This window comes from Phaseolus vulgaris, chromosome 9 (assembly GCF_051622355.1).
Source record: "Phaseolus vulgaris cultivar YP4 chromosome 9, ASM5162235v1, whole genome shotgun sequence".
In the NCBI taxonomy this organism is placed as follows: domain Eukaryota; kingdom Viridiplantae; phylum Streptophyta; class Magnoliopsida; order Fabales; family Fabaceae; genus Phaseolus; species Phaseolus vulgaris.
Genome location: NC_143506.1, coordinates 21,114,638 through 21,135,241, shown reverse-complemented (window position 1 = coordinate 21,135,241; position 20,604 = coordinate 21,114,638). Strand labels below are relative to the sequence as shown.

The 20,604-nt window shown below is 30.0% G+C and overlaps 2 protein-coding genes, 1 non-coding gene and 1 pseudogene across 5 annotated transcripts; 3 read left to right on the top strand and 1 right to left on the bottom strand.

Moving 5' to 3' along the window:
* Nucleotides 1-379: 379 nt before the first annotated feature.
* LOC150025210 (uncharacterized) lies at nucleotides 380-3,263 on the bottom strand (annotated as a pseudogene). The gene is made up of 2 exons (XR_016515527.1): nucleotides 3,011-3,263; nucleotides 380-832 (listed from the first exon to the last, which is right to left on the bottom strand). The product of XR_016515527.1 is annotated as an uncharacterized LOC150025210 (transcript).
* Nucleotides 3,264-5,952: 2,689 nt separating this feature from the next.
* On the top strand, nucleotides 5,953-7,699 carry LOC137821416 (small ribosomal subunit protein eS1). Its single transcript, XM_068626002.2, has 6 exons — nucleotides 5,953-6,082; nucleotides 6,168-6,273; nucleotides 6,476-6,613; nucleotides 6,708-6,893; nucleotides 7,121-7,321; nucleotides 7,439-7,699. Exons 1-6 carry the CDS (start codon nucleotides 6,024-6,026, stop codon nucleotides 7,532-7,534), a joined length of 786 nt encoding a protein of 261 aa, XP_068482103.1. The 5' UTR covers nucleotides 5,953-6,023; the 3' UTR covers nucleotides 7,535-7,699.
* Nucleotides 7,700-17,649: 9,950 nt separating this feature from the next.
* Nucleotides 17,650-19,973, top strand: LOC137820959 (TRAM, LAG1 and CLN8 (TLC) lipid-sensing domain containing protein). Of its 2 annotated transcripts, XM_090295167.1 has the most exons (4): nucleotides 17,669-17,829; nucleotides 17,949-18,014; nucleotides 18,706-18,983; nucleotides 19,363-19,973. In XM_090295167.1, the coding sequence occupies exons 3-4, from the start codon at nucleotides 18,753-18,755 to the stop codon at nucleotides 19,678-19,680; spliced, it is 549 nt and encodes a 182-aa protein (XP_090151293.1). In that variant the 5' UTR covers nucleotides 17,669-17,829; nucleotides 17,949-18,014; nucleotides 18,706-18,752; the 3' UTR covers nucleotides 19,681-19,973. The 2 variants fall into 2 exon arrangements, with proteins under 2 accessions (XP_068481417.1, XP_090151293.1); XM_068625316.1 differs by having other exon boundaries at nucleotides 17,650-18,014.
* Nucleotides 19,974-20,456: 483 nt separating this feature from the next.
* On the top strand, nucleotides 20,457-20,541 carry TRNAM-CAU (transfer RNA methionine (anticodon CAU)). Its single transcript is given in 2 exon segments — nucleotides 20,457-20,494; nucleotides 20,506-20,541. It is a non-coding gene; the product is annotated as a tRNA-Met (tRNA).
* The last annotated feature ends 63 nt before the right edge of the window (nucleotides 20,542-20,604 follow it).

Sequence of the window (20,604 nt, the reverse complement as noted above, 5' to 3'; positions counted from 1 at the left end):
AATGAGCATAGAATATCCCTGCGTGGTCTTACCTGCAAGATTTTTTATCCTGTCCTAAGCGAGAAGCAAACGATTCAATGGCGTTGCCCATATTCAAGAATCACAGAGCTGTAGGACATACTCAAGAACAATTATTACCAATGCAATGCATTCAGTGAGGGTTTGAGTAGGACACTAGTGGGAATGCACTCAGTGAGCAATCTACTAAATTCTTTTAAACTGATGGGAATTTCTACAAAATGGGAACTACTTTAAAGAATACTCCCTATCTTTTGATCCATTTTTTGTTTCTCCATATTTTTTCATATTACACACTACCATTCGAGTCCCTACCCACTCCACTCCCCTCCCCTCCCCCAAAGCATAAGGAAATGCATAATTTGAAAAATAAAAAGGAGAACAAGGATTCTCTTAAACAAGTCAAATCTTTTTTGGTACAATATATTTCAAACTTAAACTAAAGTATTGGCTAAAAACTTGCATTCCACAAGTCAACAAATTTATGTTCGAACGAAGGTTACAGCCAGATGGTTCTCTTCTCAGAAGTCAAACCATGCTAACACGCTAAAAATGTATGTCCCTAAAAACGTATATCCAAAAATGTATTGATCTTTCAGGAATTACATTATAAGACATGGATGAAAAATTCAATTTAGTAAAAAGTAAAAATTTGTATCCATTCAAAGATGGTTAGAGAAACACTAAGAAAAATAATATTACTTCAGTAAACATCCCCATCACCAAAACAAACACTAGTGCTTGTCATCCTTAGTCCTTATCTTTCGAAGGAACCTTTGATTTCAGTTCTTTAGGAGTTGACTTCTCTATAACCCTGAAAAGTTGGCACAAATTTTATTACAATCTATGAATTATATACTAAATGAATGAGTACCACGTATATCAGCAATTTGGGGCAAGAGGATGGAAACCAAAAAGGACAGACATGTGCTGTATAAATTATAATGTAACCAAAAGATTCATTCAAGGACCAATTTATTATGATATAGCCAGTTCACAGTCCACAATGTCTTCAAAGAACATTAACCATGAATTCATGACTAGTTCCCTTTAGTTACTACGATTTAAAAAATTATGGAGGGGGGAAAGGAATTCATGAAAAGAAATCAGTGTTCCTCAATTGCATCTTCTGATATCCTTGAAATTGAAGGCTAATGAGGGGGATGCAATTATATTTTATAAAAAAAATCATTTATCATTTCATCCACTAAATTGTTTTAATTATTTTGAAAAAATTATGCACGCCATTCAAGCCATTCTCTTTTGATCTTATCCCATCTCAGGCCTAATCCAATGCACACACATAAAAGTTACCTGCAACTAATAGGGCATTTATTCACCAAATTAACTGGATCTAAACATGGATACTTATCCATCAAACTTTGTGATTACAAGTATGAGTATGAATATTATACAACTCAACCCTAAACCTACAGATAATAGTTATGATATTTTATACTATTTAACAAGTATTAGTTTGAAAATATTTTATTAATTTAAATAATTTTATATGCAACAATACTTTATAATTATGAGATCAATTACATATTTTACTTTTAATTTATTGGTTTTCTTTTCAATCGTTATATTATATTAGTATTACAATAACATTCATGTTTCTATTAGTTTGCCAAACAAGCACATTATAGCGATCATATTCAAAAATCAATGTGGATAATAGATTTGAGTATCAGTGGATCGATATTCAGAGTAAGGGAAGTATCGAAGTTGGTATCCATCACACGTATGAGTGCAGATACAGGTATTTTTTTTACTTTAGTATCCTACTCAAACCTAACCATTAATATCCTTATCACATCTCTCTTCTCCAAAACATCAAAAGATCGTGTAATAGTAATAATTATATAAATAATAAAGAATGGACATTATATGATAACAGTATCTCTGAATTATATATGTATTCTTAAAAACAATTATAAACACACAGCAGAAACTTAATTTGTCTTTTTTTATAGTTTAACAGTAATCAAGAAAATTAGCCTAATTACTTATGCTCTTCTGTCTTTATAATTACAGCATAACACCATGATTTCAATAGGGCTTTTAAACTAAAAAAAAAACAATTCAATTCCAACCTAATCTTCATGCACCCCTGCACCACATACCTGATAAATAAGTTTTTAACTAAAACAACTTCATCTTGGTTAACAAGTTGATCATAAATATTTGCCACAAAAGTAATCACAAACTTTATATCCCTCAGCTCTTCTGGTATGCTTTATATTTTAAGGGCGAAGCGTTGGAGTATGATGAAAGTGAAAAAATGGAAGCAACTTCATATATAAAAAAATTATTACAAAAATGTAACACATTCAAAATACAACATTGCAGAAAGACTCTCAATATATAACAAGGAATCCAACCCAAAGTAATTAAATTTTCATCTGAAAATATTCTAAGCTTTTATTTAAATATTTCTAGGAATGACCTGAATAACCATAAGCTACAACCAATGAACAAAATAAATAAATACAAGTGAAGGTATTTCGGACTTTAAGCCTAATTTAACCTCATAAAACCGGCTCATGGGTTTCCCCCACATGTATATAATGAAATGTTCTCATCTCTCCTCACGCCGAAAGGGACAGTTCGTGCGTAGGATAATATATTATGGGTGACCTGATAATGACTCAATAGCGGGTGGCTTGATAAGTCCAACAAACACTCGCTAGGATAGACTCAACCTAACTCTATCACCATATTACGAAGTGAATTTTTTTAAGTTTAACTTAATCCCATAATCCCATAACTTTCACCCACTTATATTGTATATTCTCATCTCTAGTGATCACCAACAGAAGGAGTAGCAAATTAACATGTTTATTTAATATTTTGGACAAACTGTCAATAAAGCGAAAACATTGCCTGATAGGGAGGATTCTTCAACATTTTTTTGTGATTCATTGCCAAATCTCTCTCAATTGAACAAATAATATAGAAAGAATAAGAGAGATAGAAAAGAGGGACTGACTTGGCAGCTTCTGATGTTTCTTCTTCGAGCCAGTGACGAATGTGCTTGACGTTGCGCTTGAAGATGGACGCAGATTGCTTCACATCACTCCTGAGGAGGAGAACCACGGCGCTTACACCGGCCACCGTGAGCACGAAATTCGTCAGCCCCATCTTTTCTCTTTGATTTTATCCTCTCCCTGTTATCTCTGGTAAAAGTTTTGTTCTATTCAGTGCGGAAAATGAGGGTGGGTTTCTCAAGGCTCTTCAGAAGCCCAACACTTTATCACTTAGGCCCATCACATGGGGTCCTTCCTAAGAACACATTTGGTGTTGGCAAATTCTACATCTACCTCCATATCTTATCCTGTTGCAAAAATCAATATTAATTTTTTAAAAAAAATTAAATATGAACTCATATTTTAAAATAATTTTACATGTATCCCCTACTCTCATATCTTCCATTCAATTTCAAGTTTAAGAGAATAGTTCTATTTGACATGTTTTAATTTACTTCACAAAATAAATATATACTTATATGAAAAAACACAATATTCACAAATACCGAAAAATTTAAAATCCTAAACCATAAACCATTTAACAATAAAGACTAAAACATTGTATTCTTCATCATACTCATAAAGAAGATATCGTATAATTTAAAAAAAATATGAAGGTGCATAGAAAATGTATGAAGTTGTAGAGAGAATTTATCTTGGCATTTAAGGCTATTCCAATTCTTACGTGATGGATAAAAATATATTCTAGAATCTCATATATGCTGGATTTGGATTTTTAAAACACTTTTCTGAATTTTGAAAAGTACATTTTCAGAAGAAAAAAAATCAATTTTTTTCATTTTTTTTTCAAAATGTGATATTGATTTTTGAATTCTATTCCATATTTACTTTTCCATAGTATTTTTTTAGTTTTGAATTTTCATTTTTAGAATAAATAACATTTTTAAAATTTTAAAAGTGTATAGGGTGGAGGTTAAAATTTATTCACATTCAGGAATTCCAGTTAAAAGAATAGGTTTTGCTTATATATGTTTGTAATTGGGCTAATTTGGAGAAAAGTCTTAGGTTGAAAAAATATTTAACTAAAATTAGACCTCTGAAATTCAATTATAACTCACGTAGAAACCTATCTCACTCTTAAAATAGTTTTCACATTATTGATCCACATATAATAAGTGAGTTGAAAAATCTCTAATCCTCATATATCTCACACAAAATGAATTAGAGTAAAAAAGTACAATATTAAAATAATATTTTAATAATAATTTATTAAGAAATTATAAAAAAAAAACACAAAAACTATTTTAAAGTTTTTACCCCTTTTGAAACTTTATTTAAAAAGTTATTCTAAAATGTAAAAAAAGGATTACATTTTTTTCTCGAACCTGACTATAATTTTTTGTTTGATGTGTATGAGTTTATATTATTAGTGTTATGTGTGTTTTCCTACAAATTATTATTTATAATATTATATAATATTTATTTCTTTAATTATAAATATAACTTACACAATTATTAAAACATATTAATCAATAAATTTAGTAATTATTAATGTTTATAATTATAATGAGATTTATTTTATGATATTGATTTTCACAATGTTAAACCAACATAATCTCGTACTTTAAATGGGCAAAACTTTCCTACAACATACAAGCTCCCACTAGGGACACAACTCTCTCCATATTAGGTGTTGAATGAGAAACCACTCCTTTATGACTTGACTACTCATAAGAATCTAGCTTAAAAATCTACAAGCTATGACAAAGATCAAACAACTTTTTTGCACCAACTAGTTACAACAAGCAGAAGCTCACATGAAACAACTAGCATATGGTAGCCGTAAAGACTACATTCACAACATTACCTTGCTTTAACATAAAAACCACTCGAAACTGATTCCCATGTATACCCTTGAAGGCAAACTTATTGTTTAGAGGACATGTATTTGATAGCATAATAACCAGCATTTTTTGTAAAGAATAATATTAAATAGGGGTATTTGGGATCCTCCAAACTCTATACATAAAAAAATACATACAAAGATCATTTCATGTGACAAAGTAAACTATAAACGAATATAAATACATTACGTGACTAACTTACACAATATTTTAGTTGCCACACACTCTTATACTACTCTACCTACAAAAAGTCAGGTCCTAGAAATCAGTCTATATAATGTGCTTTGAAAGAATAATTGATTTTTTAAGAAGTGAACTTAAAGTCTAACTCAATTTTACAAAACTAATTTATAAGATTAGGTTTGGCTCCTCTTATATACAATAAATTGATCTTATTTATAGTTGATGTGGTATCTCCAACACACTTCTCTCATGCCGCCTAAATGAAACTAAATGGATAAATGGTCTGAAATCCGATAGCAAGTAACATAATAAATTCAACTTATTAGATTAGACTCTATCAACTTAAGAGGTAGACTTTAAACTTAATTTATTATCATTAACGGATATGAAAATCATCCTTATTATGAAAACAAGGGACTTATGTTGCTATATATTGTTTTTGTTATTCCAAACTTACAAATAAGGAGTACATTGTAATATATATATATATATATATATATATATATATATATATATATAAATATTGCATTAACGAATTTTTAGTTTAATAGTTAATTGTGTAATTACACTAATAAAATAATTATTGAATTGTTTTTTGAAATAGAGAAAAATGGCAACAAAATTTAATTCTTAACAGCATGTTACTGAATAAAAAGAAGTATATTCTTTTAAGAGAAAAATAATTTATTGACAATGTAAAATAATTATTTAATTACAAAAATAATATAAATGATTTGTTGATTTTTATAATAATTAATTGAAGAAAATGACTTGTGATAATAACTCCCTATAAAGCGTTCAACATTTTCCTTAAATTCCTATTTTAAAGTACCAGCACCAAAAAAAACTCATAATATCTTTTTCCATCTTTATATTCTGAAAAGCTGTTTTTATTTTGAGTGAGGAAGCTAGGGTGTAAGTGGTGCAAATGGCAGTGGGAAAGAACAAAAGGATATCGAAGGGGAAGAAGGGTGGCAAGAAGAAGGCGTTAGTGCCCATTCCCTTCATCTCTTAACTTTCACCTTTTTTCTTCTTTCTTTTTCTTTAACTCTCTTTTCGCTTTCTTCTTCAGCACTGATCCTTTCACCAAGAAGGATTGGTACGACATCAAGGCTCCTTCTGTGTTTCAGGTCAAGAATGTTGGCAAGACTCTCGTCACTCGTACTCAGGGCACCAAGGTATTACATTTTTCTTTTCTTTTTCTATCATTTCTCGTCAATTTCCTTTTACATTACGATTCAATGATTCTTCGCTTATCTGCATCTGTTCTCACTAACATATAGTAAAATTCTGTATGGATCCGTGAAACTGAGAAAACTAAAATATGAAACCCTAAAAAGGTTATATAGATGGTGACATGATAGCTATTTTAAACTACAGATTGCTTCGGATGGACTCAAACATCGAGTGTTTGAGGTCTCACTGGCTGATCTTCAAGGTGACGAGGACCATGCTTTCAAGAAGATTCGTTTGAGGGCTGAGGATGTTCAAGGGAAGAATGTTCTGACGAACTTCTGGGTATGAATATTATAGTGGCGGAGCCTCTTTTTTGGTACTGTTATTGACTTGCATTATGTTAATCATAGTTAATGCTGTATCTCTGTGAATGTAGGGAATGGATTTCACAAATGACAAGTTGAGGTCATTGGTGCGAAAATGGCAAACTTTAATCGAGGCTCATGCGGATGTGAAGACCACTGATAATTATACTTTGAGGATGTTCTGCATTGGGTTTACCAAGAGGCGTAGTAACCAGGTGAAGAGGACCTGTTATGCACAATCGAGCCAAGTTAGACAGGTATAATCACTGTTAATTGAATCTCTCTCTGAATATCGAAAGTACCTAAGAGAATATCAGAAAAATTTGAAGGATGCGAGCTTAAGTTATATCATCATCTGTTTCTTATATTGTAGCAATTACTAGATTCTCTTTCTGATCTTGAGAATTGGAATGTTTTCTCTGTTTTTTAATTGGAGGGTGATGTTGTAGATTTAATTGCATAAAACACACCTTTGTTTTTTCAGATTCGAAGGAAGATGAGGGAGATAATGATCAACCAAGCAACATCTTGCGATTTGAAAGAACTGGTCCGTAAGTTCATCCCTGAGATGATTGGAAAAGAGATTGAGAAGGCAACGTCCAGTGTGTATCCTCTGCAGAATGTGTTTATTCGTAAAGTTAAGATCCTGAAAGCCCCGAAGTTTGATCTTGGGAAACTGATGGAGGTACACGCTTTTTATTAAAAAAATTACTTACCCTGTGTTCTTATGTGTCAATGAATGTTTCAATGAGTTAATGATTATTGTACTACATTAATTACGTTATGTTTACAATCCTTTTAGATTCATGGAGATTACTCAGAAGATATTGGTACAAAAGTAGAAAGGCCTGTGGACGAAACAATGGTTGAGGGAGCCACTGAAGTAGTTGGAGCTTGATGATAATGCAATTCTGTTATTTAGAACTGATATTGCTTTTTATTCAGTTTTGTTGACATTTAGAAACTACATTTGTTTCTAGGCCAAATTTTCTTGTTGGTTTATTAGTTATTTTGTTGTCATCTCCAATAAATAACTCGTTCAATCTTGTTGGTTTATTAGTTATTTCTCAAGATATTTATGTTGCATATCATAATTAAACTTCTACTGACCCATAATTGCTTTATTTCTTGCACCTTTTGTGTATACATTTTTTGCATGGAATTATTTTATAACTGTTATTACTAACCACCTCACGTGTGCTTAGAACCTCGATTTATAAGAAAGTGTTGATATATTTTTGTAACATACTATTATCAATTAAAATTTATATAATTAAAATTTACTAAATTAAATAAAAACAAAATGTCCGAACTTATTTTTGATAAATTTTGTTTACGTTGGGGGAGGGTGTTAACATTTTTTTAATAGATAATTATAAAGTTGTCATTTTTATAAGTGCTACTCTTTTATGAAAGACCTTAACGTTTGTTTTTTTCAAATTTGATAGTTATTTTGGATTTCAAATTTAAATATTTTCATATTCTCATTTGTTGACTGTTTTTATAGTATTTAGTTTTTTTTACTATTAATTGCTTTTGAAATCTAATTACAACTTTAAGCATACTAGTTTTATATATCTTCTATTATATGGTGAAAATATTATTTTATTGTTTTTATTTTCTCTGTTTATTTTCATTAAAAAAATAAAAGCAATAAAAAAAACAATACAAAGTAATTTTTTAAATTAAAATTGTAAACAAAATGATAAAATATATTTTCATCAATAGCATAGCACCATTTCAAAAGTAAAAATTAAAAATTAATAATTAATAATTTTAATTTTGAGTGCATTAAAAAAATAAATATTTTTAATATTTAAAATAGTTATAGTTATTAATGAATAAAGAAATGAGTTTTTACAAAATAATAAATTAAAAATATTTACTTTAAAAAAATATTTAATAATGAAAAAAATTAAAAATTAAACCTTACAAAAACATAACAATTAATATATAAACATAAATTAATATTTATTTTTATTATTATTGATGTAATCATGTTAACTTCAAGTAAAAAATACATGACATAATTATAAAAAAAATCAAAGTAAAAAAAAATTAATGCAAATACTACACATAATATAATGTTTAAAAATGAGAAGAAGAAAAAATATAAAAATAAATAAATATAAAAACAGGAACAATAAAAATAAAAACAGAAACATAAATAAATAAAAAATACAGAAAAAATAATAATAACTAAAAACAGAAAAGATATAAAATAAATACAAAACAAAATAAGATAAAGATAAAATATATAAAAAAATAAAAGGTATAATTACTTTTTTACATTTCAAATATTAAAATTTATTTTTGTGTTCGTTATTTTTAATATTAACAAATTTCATTTTAAAATTTATTTATTTATTTTATGCAGTATCATTTCCCATATATAACTATAGTTTAGGCGAAGCAATTTGATATTTTTTATACCTGAAAATAAAAGTAAATTTTAAAAAAAAAATCTCATTTACGTTAATAATTGCAAATATATTATATTTAGCCCAGAAAAATGATAAAAGATGCTATCCTATTTTTTATTTAATTTTTCGTTACTATCGATTTAAAGATGACTTGAATTAATAAATATAGCAAATACTAAAGCTTTTAATAGACATACATTTTCTTAGGAGAAGTATTTATATTACTGTAAACAAACAAAAAATAATTATTGGAAACACATTTTTTTATGATAATAAGAAATAAAAATAGAATTAATTTCTCTAATAATTATTAAAATAAAAACACATTCTTTTAAAAAAAATTTAATATGATTTCGTTATTAGTTTTCTCACATTTTTATGAATTTATATATTTTTACTAATTAAATAAATTATAAATATATATATATATAATAATATCATTATTATTATTATTTTTCTTACAATGATAGTTTATATTTTATTAAAACCTGTAAAAGAACGGGTGGTGGTGGAATGGTTAAAACCCAAAATTTTCTTTTAAAAATGGATATATGAAGAAATGGAAAAATATTTTAAAAATGGATTCTAAGAATATTAGAGGATGCTATTTTTTATTTTAATAAAATAAATTTAATTTTCATTCAGTATAAACTTTTGTCGGTTATTGATAAATTAAAAATATATTTGATGTGATCTTAAACTATTTATTATATGAAATAGTAAAACCATTAGTAATGTTATCATATGAGTGGAATTCTGAATTAGCCAATTCTGCGCGGCGGAGGACCGTCATAACCTTCCTTCCCAAATGAATTTCCAATCAACTCCACGCCGACGACAGTAACACTAGCAACGGTGAATAGAAGAGAGAGAGAAAAGGGGAACAGAGAGAATGGTAAAGAGAGAAAGAAGAGATATAATTTTTTGTAAAACTCTACGTCTTGTCTCATTTCTACGCAATTCACGACGTTCGGAGGCAGCGCCGGAGAATTCGGCAAGGCTGTTTTGTTAGAGTACGGAACTCTAAATCGGAGAGAAGGTGGAGCGGTGGTAGAACAAGGAAAAGAAGAAGGGGGAATGTGAGGGTTCTTGCCAAATTGGAAAGTGATGGAGTGGCGATGAGCGATGGTGATGGTGACGGCGAGGGTGGGGGAGGGAGAGGAGCACAACCACGACACCATTGATGTAGTGAGTGGGTAGTGTTTAGGTGATATTGAAGGGATTCAACTGCCATGTCAGCACACCTAATCTTGAAAAGTCACATTTCTCAATTTCACATTCTATCACATAATAATCAGTATTTGACGTCCGTAAGTTACCACTTAATAGAAATGATGAATTTGTATATATTTAAAAAATATAAGAATCAAATTGATTTTTTTTAAAACTACTATACTAAATTGAATATTGACCATAAATGTAGGGACGAATAAGATAATTATACAAAAAATAAAAGGGTATTTTGGACATTAAAAAAACCATGCATTGATGGTTTCAAATTTTGCAAGTCGTGGTTCAAGTTGATGGAACTTTCTTGTATGGGAAATATAGAGGAATGTTATTGGTCGCAGTTGCGCAAAATGGCCGAAACAACATATTACCAATTGTCTTCACCATTGTAGAAGGTGAAACTGCTGATGTTTGGTTCTTTTTCTTGCGAAACCTACGAAGATATGTCCAAAATACCCTCTTGAAGAAGATGTGGTCTGCGTCCAATTGGTTTTCTTTATAAGCAAGTTGGGTCTTTATTTTTCAAATAAACCCAGGAACGTAAAGTTACATTACATTTAGGAGTGTTGGCAAATTTTGGTATGACTCTTCCCAATTGCCATATACATTTTCTATGGCCAGTTGTTTTCCTAGCCATGCCTTTTTATATGTGACTGTATACCCCAAGGATGACTTCATGTGTGCTATTATGGTTGACACTGGTGTGGAAGGGTCAGCTTGGATCATTCGATGCCCCAACTTAGTGGTATTGTGAGATCATAGTGGATACTCAGGTGTGAACACCTTCCAACTTCATAATTTCCCACAATTGATTCTTGGTTCGCAAAATCAGTCTACACCTCCATGCGCAATCATCATGAACACATTGAACTAGGAGCCTTGATTGATTTGATGATGACACCTTGTACGTGCAATGATTGATAATGTGGAAACGATTGATGGCATTTTGAGCTTCTTCCTTGGTGTTGAACTATTGCCCAACAAAAAGTGTCCCTCGAGGATACACTATTGTGTCGCGATCAAAGGCATTACCAAATGTTGGGTCATACATAGGTGGTTCAGGTGGAAAGTGCAAAAAATGCTCCGGTGGGACATAGGAAGAGTTATGTTCATGTTGTTGATTGTTTGTAAGGTGTGCATGTGGTTCTTCTGGCTCCTCATCGTCAGCAGTTGCAAGTATTTCTTCATCCTCACTAAAAGGATCGAAGACTTCATTGGGAAGACCAACAACCCCATGCTCTCTTGGTGGTTCTTGAGGGAGTTGTTGATTTTCGTGTTTGCCTAGGCTGATATATGAGTCACTTAATAGTTGGGTATATGACTGCATGTCTTTTTCCCATTCCCCAAGATGTTGATGGGTGGGTTCATTTATATCTAATGAGAAAGGGTGTGGTGCTTCATAAACAATAGTTGTGATAGGTGGTGGTATGAAGGTTGAACTTTTTGTGATTGTTCAAAATGAATGTTTAGTGAAGGAGAGGAGTGTGTGGGTTGACATTGTGATGATGAAGATGCAAACCTCTCAAATGTGACGTACACTTCGGGTCTGGTTTGTAGTTGAATGGAGTCGTAGATGCCAAAGAACGCCTCAACATCATCATCCTCGGTCATTTCGATGGCAGTGTAATGACTTACCCCTCCACCAAGTCTAGTCGGGTAGCGGAAGTGAATTGTTGCGACCCTTTCTTCTGCTTCCCTATACAGGTTTCTAAGGATGACTTCTTTCATTCTTTGTAGGGTCATTCCCTTTTTTATAGCAACAACTTTTAGTGTCATAGAACTAAATGTACATCCTTCAATGAGACATTATTTCATTGATCCATCATAGTGAACAATAACATATAATGAAGTCATTTGTTGACAACAAACAAAATGTTGGGTGTGTAATATAAAAGGAAAAATGGAGAAATCAAAGATGTTGGGTGTGACATACTTATTTAGTATCGCCTTATATCTCTTATCTTTATATTCTTTAGATTTGTTTTTATTTTTTTATATCTTTTATCTTATTTTGTTTTGCCTTTATTTGATATCTTTTCTATTTTTAGTTATTATTTTTTTTCTACCATTCTTTATTTATGTCTGTTTTTGTTTTTATTTTGATTATTGCTGTTTATTTATTTTTATATATTTTTCTTCTCATTTTTAAACATTAGCATTTTCATTAATTTTTTTTAGGATTTTGCATTTATGGTAGACACTTTAATATTATTTATGTGTCCACTACTAATTAATACTAATTGACTTTGATTTTTTTTTATAATTATGTCTTGTATTTTTTACTTAAAATTAACATGATTACATCATCAATAATAATAAAAATAAATACTAATTTATGTTTATAAATTCAACTTTTATGTTGTTGTAAGATTTAATTTTTTATTTTCTTAAACTAAACATTTTTAATTTATTATTTTATTTTATTTTTGTAAAAAATCATTTTTTTTATTTATTAATAACTATTTTAAACATTAAAAATATTTATTTTTCTAATGCATTCAAAATCAAAATTATTAATTTTTTTTTTTATTTTTTTGTTAGATAAAAAAGTAAAAACAAAAGAATGTTAAATAAAAAAAATAAAATAAAAAAGTAGTAGAAAAATAAAAGTGTAAATAAGTGAGTTTTTTTTTTTTTTATATCTGTGAAGTTACTTACTCATCGTTTTAGATTTGAATAATATCATATCGTGACTTCCGACAATCTCAGTTCAGCACCTGTATGAATTCCTATAATCAGACAATAAACCATCCAAGTCATGCTCAAACTCATGCACAAAATAATCAGTTAAGGCTGGTGCACAACGATTTAATTCCATTTTTGAACGAGAGGTTAAAAAATTCAGTGACAAATCTTAACTTTTTATGGTCATGGGCAACATTATCATTTAAGTTTTGCCTTTTTTTTTTACATTTTCGGTATTTTTGTGCAGATAGCCATTCAAAATAGTACTTCATCTCATTGATCATTCATAACATTACACATGGATAAAAGTTCATATTGTATTTCTTTTTTAATCATACCCTTTGTTCCCATTTCATTAACCATAAAAATAGGACCAGTCATACCTTGCCATAAATAAGTTAGCTTATGCTTTAAGTTTGAGGGTTGAATGTGGCCAATTTAAAAGACTAAACTCTAAAAGTCTATTTGTAAACTTTAGTAAAATGTTTAACAAATCTAACCATACTTAATAATATATTAATAAGCTTAAATTTTTATGTAAAGGGATTTAAGGTAAGGTAAAAGCATTATGATAAAAAAAATCAATACAAAAATAAGTTAATGTTTAACTAATGTTTTTTTTATAAAAAAAAAAAAACACTTCACTATTTTTTAGCATATATACTTAGCCTTAGACCTAACATAAACAATGTAATAAATAAAAGTACACTCTACTCTATTTAGGGATGACAATGCAGGTTGGTCCACGTACATACTTATTTTACTTACCCGTCCCTCATAAGAAGTAACAAGCGGACTTATGGACCAGTCTGCATAAGAATTTTTTTTTCAAAATTTAAAATTTTATTAATAATAAAAAAAATATTCCTAATACTGAAAAATTTAAATTTTATTTGTGTTTTAATTCATTTAATTAAGATAAAAAATATAAATTTAAGTATGAAGGTTATTAATGAAGATAACTAATTTTTTAACTGTTCTATTGAAATATCTTCTTTATATTATTTTTTTATTAACAAAATTTTAAATATAAGATTTTACTTAAAACTAAATTCACTATCACTCTTAATACTAACTCCTTTAAATAATTAGAATAAAACATTTCTTTTTTTAGTACATTAAATTCAATATCTTTAAAATAAAATAAATGTCACACTACAATAATGAATGAATAAGATATACTATCTTTTTTTCTTAAAAAAATTTAAATAATTATTTTTTTATTTACACGGAGTCCATGCGGGCTGTGCATTACGCAGGGCAGACCAAAGCCCGCACTTTATGGCAGCAAACAGCGGACTCCCGCATTGCCCGCATTGCCACCCTTACCTCTCTTAAGATACCTAATTTGAAGCCGGTCCTTCTAACTAACTCTAGACATGTTTACTTTAGAGAAATAACTCTCACTTGTTTTCTTTGCTTTGAAGGAGAAGGAATTCTTTTGCAAAAATTATAGCTTAATTCACACAAGACTGCTTCCAATAATGACTTTTCAATGATAATCTAAACACTGTACTAAAAACCGTTAGAAGTACTTTTCAAGGTGCATCTGGTTAAATGCCACAATCACAAGGTAAATCTGTACAATTGATGGTAAAGGACCTTCATTTAAATTCAAGCTAAGTTACAAAATGATAAGAAATGGATTACTTGGTTGGCTTAAAGCATGTTTGTTTTTCCATTTGAAACGGGATTGAAGGTCCATCCAATAAATTTCCCCTTTCAGGTCCAGGAACCTCGAAAAGTAGTACGTCTAAATAAACATACTTAAAGTTATAATCCATTCTTCCTTTCAATATCCTCCTCTCCTTTACTTCGATTGGGGTGCTGCAGCAAATAAACCAAAAGATTAATAAGCCACAACAATTACAATATATGAATGAGAGTCTTTAACGAAAATTAAATTAAGAATAAACATTTAAAAGCAAATACCCTAGTTTAGGAGAACAAAAATTTAAAAAGTAGAATAAGAAAAATAAGCAATAAGGGTGAAACAAAAAGTAAAACTACAAGATTTTCCAAAATGGTAACAGCAGTATGCCAAAAACTTATGGTCAAATATGATGAGATGGAGAAATCACAAGCTTACACAACATAAACATGTCCACCCCAGCCACTTAAACAATCTCGATCGACAGATGATTGCAGTGCTTGGGAGATAGTCTCGAACAATTCCTCTGGCTCCTGATTCACAATTAAGAAACCAAGGGAACATGAATAATCTTTCTTCTCAATAAAGATCATGAAAAAAATTGTTTTTTAAATATCTTTTAAAGTTTCAAGAATATATCATAAGATGATAATCGGTTAGAACTTGGGAAATCAACTGAACAATTGAGCCTTTATTTCTAACGAGTGTTTGTGTTGGGCCTATCGTGTCACCCACTATCGGACCACCCATAATATATAGTCCCACGCACGAGTTGGCAGTCTCGGCGTGAGGGGTGTGTTGGAGATCCCACATTGACTAGAGGGGTGTGTTGGAGATCCCACATTGACTAGAGATTAGAGCATTTCATAGTATATAAGTGGAGTTGAGTTACACTTAAAGTTCACTTTATCAATAGCAAATTTTATTTAAATCCCACAATCCGTTACTATACTACTATTACAGAACATCTTATTCCATACGACAATTTGTCCCTATATTTAGGCATATTACACCTGATGCGGCATTTTGTAATTGTTAAAATCTGCATGAAAAGAATCTTCAACATCAAGTACACATGCATATGCAAATTGCAATAACATTTTTTATTCATATGTGCCCCATGTCTGCTACCAACAATAAAAACGAAAAAAAAAAATGACTTGCTGATTTATGTGTAGTGTGATAGAATGATTTGATGTCTTTGCTGTAAATGCGAAATGGAGTTTCCTAGTGCTACTATCGACAAAATATTTTATTACAAGTGTTCCAGATACAAGTCTTATCACTTTTCCTATTCCAATACATAACATCTACTTCAAATTCGAGCCAGCATCTAATAGTCAAACGTACCAAGCTCTATGGTAGAAGAACAACTGTGAGACTTAAACAGCTTTTATAAGGACTTCTGTATTATGGATGGCTATCCCACATCAAATAGTATGAGATACTCAGTGGAGTATTTAACTGTTCGGCTTTCTTCCTTAATAGCTAGCTTTTGTAGGTGGGTTTCCCAAGTACTTATCAATTGGTATCAAATTAAATATCTACCAATTAATGTAAAGTAAGAATATAGAATGTTTATTTATTTTACGAAATAAAAAGTATAAAGAACAGACTCCTAATGGAATTCCTTTGTATATAAAGACACTGCCCTTCCAAAGATTCCATCTTTAAAAGATGGATACTAGAATACTCCTTCCCGATTATTCTCAGAAAAACTATAATACCCAACTCCTTAATTCTGCCAACTACCTCCTTACACATAGTGGTTCCCCTCCCCTCTTTTCCTAAAGGCAGGAATAATATACATACATGAGAAATTCCATTTAGCATAATTGGAATACTGTAAGTAAAAATCACAGTTTGTTATTTAAAATTTAAAATTGCAACAAAGTCTTATATTTATTAATAACAAAAAAAAAACATGTTATCACGTGATATCCGAATTATTCTTATCAAATAAAGCATATTCTCTTAGTGTACGGTACATGAATGGTTTAGATTCATTTTGGTAAAATTTGTATGTTATTTGTATCTTTCTATATGTTTACAAAAGGAATTATATGACATGGTAGAACTTCATTTGTAATAAAATAAACATTTTAAATGAAATTCAAAACCGGTAATAATAAGTAATTCAAATTTCATTGTACATTTTAAAATATTAAAAGAATAAAGTTTTTTTCACACTAGTAAAAAATAATTCTTCTACAACTATATTTTTTTAATAACATAATATTATTTTTAGGTGTAAAATGGATGAAACGGAAAAAACAAATATCATTGTTCATATTAAAATCAAAATCTAAGGTTATGTTGTTATTTATAGAAAAAATATATCTTGATATCAGTTTTATTCACTTAATATCTAAAAGATTATTATTTTATTATAATAATGTTTTATTTTAAAAATATTATTAAATAACTATTTTTTAATATTAAAGATAATAATACTTTATGTTTCATCCACTTAACATTAAAAAAATATTATTTTATTTATAATATTTTTTATTATTTTATAATATAGTATTTTATTTTAAAAAATAGTTGTTGAATGATTACTTTTTAGTATTGGAATATTAAATAAACTTTATTCTTTCATTTGGATATACTGTTATAATATTGAAAAGTGTGGATCGATAGTTATTAAATATTAATATAGATATTATTACTCTTTGAATTTAGTTTTTATAGTTTCTTTTTAGTTTGCCAAATTACCCATTTCTCTGTAAACTGAATCAGATTATGAAAAACCAGACGATTTAAATATTGTATAGATTTTTAAACTGAAAATTAAAAAAGTAACTATTTTCACTTATAGATTTTGGCAATTTGTTATGTGTGATTGTAACTTTAACTTTATTATATTTATTATTTTTGTATCAACATTTTGAAAACATATTGTGAAAATAGTTTATGTAATTATGCTTATTGAGATATTATTTAAATTAGGAGTGAGAATATTGTAAAAAGGAATTAGGTAAAAATAGATTTGACCATGAATGATACCATTCCCTTCAAGTCAAGCAATTAAGCAAATTTGTTGCTGCAGTTGATATGGGAGGAATGAAGTTTGGGGAAGGGGACCAAATAAAAGTAGCGGCTTGTTTGGATTGGATGCGAATAGTAATAAGAAGAAGAAGCAATGGGTGGTGGAAAGTGGAACGCGGTGGAGAAGTTCTTCTTAGCCACTTTAGTTCTCTGGTTAGGCTCCGTTTGTTTTCAGATTTTGTTGAATCAGCGTTGGGAGCTTCTCTCAGTCATCGCTGGTTCAATCTTCTATCAGACATCTAATTGCCTCATCCGATTCTTCTTCTCCGCAGATAAAGATCCTCTCTTTGTTAACACCTCCGTCTCTCTTCTCCACTCTCTCCTCACTTCCGCTTCAGGTCATTTCTCTATTCACCTCCACCAATTTTCTAATTCTCTCTTCTTTCGATTCTGACGGGCTTTTTCCTCATTTTTAAATACCATGTCAAAATTCTGTTTGCAAAGAGAAAATTTAAAGACGAGACATTGTGGGCGACTAAACCCAGTTTCCATAAGGCAGAGAGCAGAGTTCTAGAGATATTGCACTAATTTTTTTTCTAAAAAAATAAATTAACAATTATATGAATTACAGCTGAGTGATAATAGCAGCTTCAATAAACCTTTGCTTGAATTGAAACTGGGTAGAGGGAGAATGTTTCAATAATATCCATTAACCAAGCATTCTATGAGTCTTGTTTTCTAATTGACCATGAATCTCCAAAATCCTCTCGTTTTTCATTTGGGTCATGTTTGGATATGTTTATCGTAGAAGCATTTATAGGAGAAAAAATATTTTTCTTCAGAAAGCTGGTTTTAAGTTATGCGTAGGGTAATTTATGTTTATGAAAGAATCTTATTTCGATTTTTCTTCACTTTTCTTACCAAACAAGACCTTAATCTACTTCCTTACATTTCTGTTGGTGGTTCTTTGCTAAAATTCTTTCTGTTGGATCCATGAGAATTCCCATATAGATAGATACTGTGGTTTTTTAATACTTTTTCTCTTTCTCTTCTCATCGGGGTCTTGCTGTTATTGCCTTTTCCTTGCAGTGATCTTCATTTTGTTCAGAGAGTTGTCAAGTAATGGGCCAAGTGGAATGTTTGACCACTCACAGTTGGTTGAACATTCTTGGCCTTGGGCTTTTGAAGCATTGAGCTTCTCATGTGGTTACTTTGCGTATGATCAGTGGGATATGCTTCATTATCGCTTGTATAATGGTTGGATTCCCTCTATCCTTGTGCATCATCTGGTTCTCCTTATTTGCTTCACTCTTGCTTTGTATCGAAATGTTGCCATCAACTACCTTATTCTCACTCTTATCTGTGAGGTAAGCCACATTTCCTTTGAAACTCTTCCTTTTTTTTGTGTGTGATTAATGGTTTTTTTGCTTCAAAAGACTAGAATTTAGGCAATAAGGTTTTCCCCTTTTTATAAGTTGTGTATGTTTGTGATGTTCGTACAAAGATATTGCTAGATATTGGTAAAACCACTGTGTCCATGAGAAAATTTGTTAGATTGCTGTGAACCACATGGTCCCCATCAACTTTTATGTGACATAAAGTTGTGCATTTTAGTAAGTAAGAATTAGTGACACATAATTACATATCATGTAAAGATTATGAGTGTGTGTTGTTAAGCCCTGACTACATAATACTTAGCGATCATTGTACAAACTAAGGAATACTTATCTGTGATGTATGGCTCAGCTGCATTCCATCTTTCTGCATGTGAGAAAAGTGAGACGAATGGCCGGTGGTCGGGATGCAAAGAACATTATTGTTAAGTTAGAATGGTTTCTGAATTGGGTCACCTTCTGTGTGGCAAGATCTGTACCTCACATTCTCATCACAGCCAAGCTCATGAAGGATGCTCACAAATTTCAAAAGGGTGTGGAGCTACCACTGGCTCTGTTGGGCATGGCTGGGATGAATTTGCTCAACATTGGTCTTGGTATGGATCTTCTCAAAGCCTTTAAGAGAGAAAGGAAGTCCCAGCTGCGAAATCTTCATGACCACCGTGAATGATAGAAGAGAAAAGTACAATACTGTATTTTTTTAATGTTTAATCTTCAGCTAAGGTGAAAAAACGGAGGGAAACGGTGCAGCATGCATGGAGAGTGATTGTGTATGAATATGTTCAGCCTCTTAGTTTTTTAAATACAAGACAAATAGATTATTTGTAATTTCCTCTAAGAATTATTTTGAAGCAAGCATGTATCCTGGTAAGTTGTCATTTACCAACCCCTCCTTGGTTATTCCAAACCATGAATATTAGAATTTTAAATGGTTCCAATCTAAAAGTTTCGGGTTGAAAATAACTTGGATTTAGACAGAGTTTAGCATTGTAATATTTTTTTCTACAGAATACTTCAATTTTTAAAAGGCCTAATGTTATTTTGGTACATTTAATTTTAAAAGTCTTAATATGATATTGAGTATAATTTTCTAAAAAGTTTAATTCGATAGTTTATGTTTTTAAAAAACGACTTGTTTCTGCTACCTATCTTTAAAATTATTCAATATTTTTAACACGGGTTCGGTTAGCTTATTAACATTTTTGTTAAAATGACCAAAATAAATTCTCTTAAAAGATATAACATATTACATTGAGACTTTTAAAACTTAATGTATTAAAACGAATAAATACCATACCATTAATTATTAAAAGTAGTATTTAGCTTTTTCGTAAACAATCATCATATCATAAACTCGACTCAGATTTAACTAGTAAATAATTATCTGATATGGAAAATTTGTCTTTCTATTAAATATAGAAAATAGAAATAAATCCCTCACACAAAGGGGTGGTGGCGCAGTTGGCTAGCGCGTAGGTCTCATAGCTTCTGAGTTATCCTGAGGTCGAGAGTTCGAGCCTCTCTCACCCCAAATCATAAATTAGCTTTTTTCTTATGGCTGATGATTCCAAAGATTTATACATCGCTAAAAATT

Bases quoted from the DNA above. Each gene is read 5' to 3' on its own strand.
- LOC137821416 (XM_068626002.2), top strand. From the start codon at position 6,024: ATGGCAGTGGGAAAGAACAAAAGGATATCGAAGGGGAAGAAGGGTGGC. The intron at 6,274-6,475 runs GTATTACATTTT...TTTAAACTACAG, and splicing joins CTCGTACTCAGGGCACCAAG to ATTGCTTCGGATGGACTCAA. The intron at 6,894-7,120 runs GTATAATCACTG...TTGTTTTTTCAG, and splicing joins AATCGAGCCAAGTTAGACAG to ATTCGAAGGAAGATGAGGGA.
- LOC137820959 (XM_068625316.1), top strand. From the start codon at position 17,771: ATGGGTGGTGGAAAGTGGAACGCGGTGGAGAAGTTCTTCTTAGCCACT. The intron at 18,015-18,705 runs GTCATTTCTCTA...TTTTCCTTGCAG, and splicing joins TCTCCTCACTTCCGCTTCAG to TGATCTTCATTTTGTTCAGA. The intron at 18,984-19,362 runs GTAAGCCACATT...TGTATGGCTCAG, and splicing joins TTCTCACTCTTATCTGTGAG to CTGCATTCCATCTTTCTGCA.